Below are 5,412 nucleotides of genomic sequence, written 5' to 3'. Positions count from 1 at the left end.
GATCAAGAAAATTACAATTGTAGCAATATGAAGCAAAGAAAACTCGGTATGTTCTTATGAAAGTAACATTAACGAATTAATTTAAAGTCTTATTAACGGAATATGAGAATTTTACTGAATAAACAAACAAAAAACAGAATGAAAAAAATATTTCCATTGACTGACAAATTGAATGGTCTATCAAAATCTTTTTTTTTTTTTTTTTTTTTTTTGATGAAAATATTTATTTATTATCATTAACAAGAGTATTTGATTTTAAACAGAATTTATATACAATTTATATTTACTTTGAACGTGTATTAATCCTTTCAGTTAATTTATTAAGTTATGCAATCAGCGGTCGTGCCAACAGGTATGATAATTATTTGCTTTATTTATTTATAACTTATCGTGTTTGAAGAAATATTATAAGGTTTTTTTTTAATAATTTAAATATGCTGAATTTAATAATTCAAGAGGCGGGGAGGAAGTGAATACCATTTAAGTTAAAGCTGCAGATAAAGTTAGCTTTGTTTTAGCTAAATTTAAAAATTTATATTTTTTATAATTTTCCCTGGCTCGTTAGCTTGAAATAGCTAGGTTAGCTCTGATGCTGCGAGGCAACGCAATCGCCTATTCGTTTACTTTTACCCGTAGTTTTCCAAATGTTCAGCTGGATTGTCACAATTCTCTGAGAACTTGTTTCGACGGTAAACTAGTTTAAAATTGAATTCAGTTCGATAACAGCCGATGCCCAGTAGCTTCTGACCCGATGTGAATTAACAACCAGTTGCATTACAAATCAGTGCAGTTGGCTTACAGATATTTACTCTTATTTTTGCTTTTATCGCTCCATTACATTTATTTTTACCATACCTTTATTCCCTTCCGCCAATGCTAATTTGGTTGGCCCACCCACTGAAGAGTCTGACAGGCAACGGCAACGGCAGCTGTCGTCAAGCTTGCAAGATATTTATGTCGTGTGTGCGAGAGCTTTGCGAAAGCTTTTTCAGCTTTCGCTCAGCATATTAAGCTCGGAACAGCGCTCAGGCAATGCAGTAAGCGCGCTCAGCTCGAACGTTACGGTGGTTCAGCGACTCAAAGATAAAGATTTTCAAGTCCAAATCGAATATTTTCGAAATCTAAAAGTTAAGAAAAAAGGCAAGTCATGTTTACGGTTAGGCTGCTGGCTCTGTGCTTTATCAGCTGGCTGGGCGTTAATGCCAAGCTGGAGGAACGGTTCTCGTGGAAGCAGCTGACCTTCGATTGGCCCAGCGCCGAGGCTGAGGCGGAGGCCAAGCAGAGCGGCCACTACATTGCAGAGAACAATTTGCCACTTGGCGTGGAGCGCTGGGAAAACAAAATCTTTGTCACTGTGCCAAGGTAGGTGACCAAACAAAAAATATAACCAAAAAAAATGTGCGGCTATTAAGCACACTGTGTACTTTTTTTTATATGTGTATATATTTTTATTTTGAAAGCGGGGGATTGCGAAAAACCAATTGAGATTGACTCAAAAACCGGTTACTTTTTTGCTGTTGTTTTTGTCTTTAGCTCTTTTTTAGTTTACAACTATTTGCATTTTAGATTACTGTTATGCAAATATGACAATAACTTGATTTATGCCTAAGCTAAATGTTTGAAACGAATTGGTAGCATATATACTACCTGGGTATATATATTTTGATTTTGATCTTTGTCTATGTGAAATTGCTCATCAAGCTTGGTGTGACGTCATCATAGCTTGGTGATTTACCTACTTTTATCAAAACAAAGAATTCATTGGTATAATAAGCTATGAAAAATGACTTCTATAGAAATCAAAATATAATTATAATAACAACATAGTTAATTTTAGCAACAAGGAAGTTATAAAAAAATATTTAAAAAAATAAAAAAAAACTAAATTAAATTAAACAAACAAATAGAAATTCGTTACCAAATTGAATTTTAGTTTAACTAATTCATTATATCTCTCTCTCTGTCTCTTTCTCTTTTTCTCTTCCCTCTGCCTCACAGATGGAAGGCCGGTGTTGCAGCCACCTTAAACTACATTGATCTCTCGACAACTGAGAAATCACCAAAGCTACGTCCCTATCCCAGCTGGGAGGCCAATAAGCTGCCCATCGATGTGCAGCCACAAGAGCAGAAGACGCCATCTGGCGGACGTTTGGATGCGGACAAGGCGCAGGATGTTGGCGTTCAATTGCAGAACAATGCAACAATCATTTCCACTTTCCGTATAAGCGTTGATGTCTGCGATCGCCTCTGGGTGCTGGACACTGGCCTGGCCGATATCTTGGGCAATCCCAAGCAAATTACACCCAGCTCGATATTGGTATTCGATCTGAAGACAGATCAGCTGCTGCGTCGCTTTGCCATACCCGCCGATCAGAGCAAGGAGGACACATTCTTTGCCAATATTGTAAGCCAAGTCAGGCTACACATTTACTTAAATAATAACTTTGATATTCTTTTCTATTCTAGATTGTCGATGTGGACCGTGAGCAGTGCGAGGATGCGTATGCCTATGTTCCAGATTTGGGCGCATACGGCGTTATTGTCTACTCGCTCAGGGATGACAAATCGTATCGAGTGAAGCACAATTACTTCCACTTTGATCCGCTGCAGGGCGATTTTAATGTGGCCGGCGTCAACTTCCAATGGACCGATGGCGTCTTCGGCATGGCCATTGGGCCCTTGAATCCGGATCATACCAAGGACGTGTATTTCCATGCCCTGGCCAGCACCAAGGAGTTCAAGGTCTCTAATCGTGTGCTCCAAAACGAAAGTCATGTGAATGGCGGCGATTCGTATTATGATTTCAAGCTGATCGGTGATCGCGGCATGAACGGACAATCGACAGCCGAATCGTATGATAAGGAGACGGGCGTACTCTTCTACACGCAGGTGAACAAAGATGCCATCGCCTGCTGGAATGTGAAGCGTCCATATACGACCGACACGCAGGGACTAATCGAATCCGATTCGCATACTTTGGTCTTTCCCAACGACCTGAAGGTGGACAACACTGGCAACCTCTGGGTGCTATCCGATCGCATGCCCACCTATCTGTACAAAGAGTTGGATCACAATGAAGTCAATTATCGTATAATGACGGGCAAGACGGCTGATCTTATCAAGGGTACACCATGTGAACTCTAATATTAATATATAATATAATATATATAAATATTCCTTCTATATTTCTTTTCGAAATGTATTTTTTAAATATAAAATTTCACTTAATAAAGTGTTCAAGTCTATCTGAATGCACTGTGCCCTAAGTTCTAAATATCAGATTTCAGCAAATTATCAGCCAGCTGCACCTTCTCGCCCGGCTTAAAGGCTGGCATGCCCAGATAGGGGCAAGTGGAGCATCTAAACGCATCGCCCAGATAACACTGCAAAAAAACGAAAGAAAAAACTAGAGATTAGATTTTGTTTACAGACATATAAATAAAATATGCATATAAAATATGTACCAAAACATTATTAAATAGTGTATAAACTGTATTTGCTAAAGACTTAACGGATATTAAGTTCACAAAGTAAAATAATAAATACAATAATAAATAACCAATTTTATCTGAGGAATCTGATAGAGGCTTCAATATAAACATAGATAAAAGAAATTAGTTTATTAAATAACAGCGGCTTGATTTGCTATATAGTCCTAACTTGGATCAACTTAAATCTAAACTAAATCTATAAATAATAAAAAAAAAATCAAGTTAATTTTAAATTCGCTTTGATCGATTTGGCTTTCGACTTCATAGAGAAATCATCAAAACGAATACGAAGCGCTGTGCACGTTCCGCTCTATTTAGAATCTAGTTAATTACCTAACATTGTGCATAGATCACTTTTCTCATTATAATTAATTATAATAAGCTGATCCATTGTTATAATTAATTGCATAGAATTTAAATAATACAAAATATAAATAACGAATTTATGCAATAACTAACAAAGCTTCTATCTGCACTACTATGGCGTACAAATAGCAATTCAATTACAGACAAAAGAGATGAAAAGATTAATGATAAGAGCATGAAAGCAGAAACAATATGCAAAAATAAGCGCCAATTTTTCTCCTGTCACGACTTTCTAGAAACGATTTTACACAATAATATAGGAAGGATTAGAAGCAAATAGAACACCGTTTAGTTATATAATCGTGAAAATGAGACCATAAGACAAACAGTCTAATGGAGCGAAAAACTAATGTATTTCTTAAAGCAAATCCAATTCGTATCGTAACCTAATCACAATGAGCCTGTCTAGGTTTCCAATTTCTAAAAAGTTATAATTTTCTAGAGCCACTACACTGATAGGGCTTGCTTTACTCGAGACATAAACACAAACATAAATACTGTACGTACATTTCCACAGCTGGACTTTGCATTCTCAGTTGCTGCTTTTGTTTTCTTCTCATCCTCCAGCTCTTCGGCCAAGCCGCAGGAACAATTCTTGCATGCTTTGCGTTTGCCTGTGGTGCTGCAGACACGCAATCCAGCTGGATCTGGCTTTTGTTTGTCCTCCTCATCGAGCAGTTCCTCCTCATCGATTAGCTCCTCATCATCGCCGCTTATCTTCCACACATTCATGCTGGGTGATTTCTTGGCGAACGATAGGCGAGCCGATGAGCCGGTCTCATAGCCAGGTTTCTCGGCTGTCAGAGTGTTGGCCGCAGCATCCTCGCTGCAATTGATGAAGCCTGATAGTTTGATTTCCTGCAACAAATTGGCAGCGGGTCCGATGTAAGCGAACAAGTGCAGTTTGCCGCTCGGTTTGAGCATGTGCAGTAGTTTTACGTAATTGTCGGTCAATTGGGCGCATTCAATTACAATCAGATCGAAACTCGAATTGGCGTAGGAGGCTAAAATGCATGCAATTGGCTATAAACATGCTGACTCACACCCAACATTGTTAACACTTACAAAACGACAGGCGATGCACGTTCTCAACAGCCACCTCGCCGCCGGTGGCCTCTTTCAGTGCCTGTACGCGTTTGTCCAACTCCCCGCTATCCGTCCATATGTAAAGTGATTTTTGTAGGCCTTTAAATTGTTCCATTGTTATGTAGTTGGTTCTTGACTTTTTATACAAATACAATTTTTAAGCGCACACAACGAACTCAGACTGCCAACTGCCCTGCTGACAGATTTAATGCTGCCAACTCGTTCGAAAAAGTATTTTGTCAGTCACAACGAAACGAAACCATCTTAAATCAAAAAAGGAAGTTTTGAAGGAGCACAGATAACATTAAAATTAGTGTAGAATAAAATTAAATTAATATTTAATATTTGTAAATAACTTTTGACATAACTGCGATATTCATTTATTATGTCAAATTAAATTGACGTCACAAACTGCGCTCGGCGACAGATCGTTCTGCAAACCATCGCATAGCTGTTTTCAGCTATCGAT

The 5,412-nt window shown here is 38.1% G+C and overlaps 2 protein-coding genes across 2 annotated transcripts; one reads left to right on the top strand and one right to left on the bottom strand.

The window, feature by feature from the left end:
- Positions 1–1,019: 1,019 nt before the first annotated feature.
- yellow-c (L-dopachrome tautomerase yellow-c) lies at positions 1,020–3,251 on the top strand. The gene is made up of 3 exons (XM_018003628.2): positions 1,020–1,362; positions 1,999–2,404; positions 2,467–3,251. The coding sequence occupies exons 1-3, from the start codon at positions 1,148–1,150 to the stop codon at positions 3,142–3,144; spliced, it is 1,299 nt and encodes a 432-aa protein (XP_017859117.1). The 5' UTR covers positions 1,020–1,147; the 3' UTR covers positions 3,145–3,251.
- On the bottom strand, positions 3,175–5,166 carry CIAPIN1 (cytokine induced apoptosis inhibitor 1). Its single transcript, XM_018003631.2, has 3 exons — positions 4,923–5,166; positions 4,365–4,861; positions 3,175–3,383 (listed from the first exon to the last, which is right to left on the bottom strand). The coding sequence occupies exons 1-3, from the start codon at positions 5,056–5,058 to the stop codon at positions 3,270–3,272; spliced, it is 747 nt and encodes a 248-aa protein (XP_017859120.1). The 5' UTR covers positions 5,059–5,166; the 3' UTR covers positions 3,175–3,269.
- Between the last annotated feature and the right edge of the window lie 246 nt (positions 5,167–5,412).

The sequence above is a fragment of the Drosophila arizonae genome, chromosome 3 (genome assembly GCF_054131065.1).
Source record: "Drosophila arizonae isolate 15081-1271.41 chromosome 3, UAZ_ARI_1.0, whole genome shotgun sequence".
Lineage (NCBI taxonomy): Eukaryota > Metazoa > Arthropoda > Insecta > Diptera > Drosophilidae > Drosophila > Drosophila arizonae.
This window is presented reverse-complemented; position numbering and strand designations above follow the sequence as displayed.

Excerpts from the sequence above, each read along its gene's own strand:
- yellow-c (XM_018003628.2), top strand. The coding sequence starts at position 1,148 with ATGTTTACGGTTAGGCTGCTGGCTCTGTGCTTTATCAGCTGGCTGGGC. Across the intron at positions 1,363-1,998 it reads ATCTTTGTCACTGTGCCAAG|ATGGAAGGCCGGTGTTGCAG; the intron begins GTAGGTGACCAA and ends TCTGCCTCACAG. Across the intron at positions 2,405-2,466 it reads ACACATTCTTTGCCAATATT|ATTGTCGATGTGGACCGTGA; the intron begins GTAAGCCAAGTC and ends TTTCTATTCTAG.
- CIAPIN1 (XM_018003631.2), bottom strand. The coding sequence starts at position 5,058 with ATGGAACAATTTAAAGGCCTACAAAAATCACTTTACATATGGACGGAT. Across the intron at positions 4,862-4,922 it reads CGTGCATCGCCTGTCGTTTT|CCTCCTACGCCAATTCGAGT; the intron begins GTAAGTGTTAAC and ends CATGCATTTTAG. Across the intron at positions 3,384-4,364 it reads CAAAGTCCAGCTGTGGAAAT|TGTTATCTGGGCGATGCGTT; the intron begins GTACGTACAGTA and ends GTTTTTTTGCAG.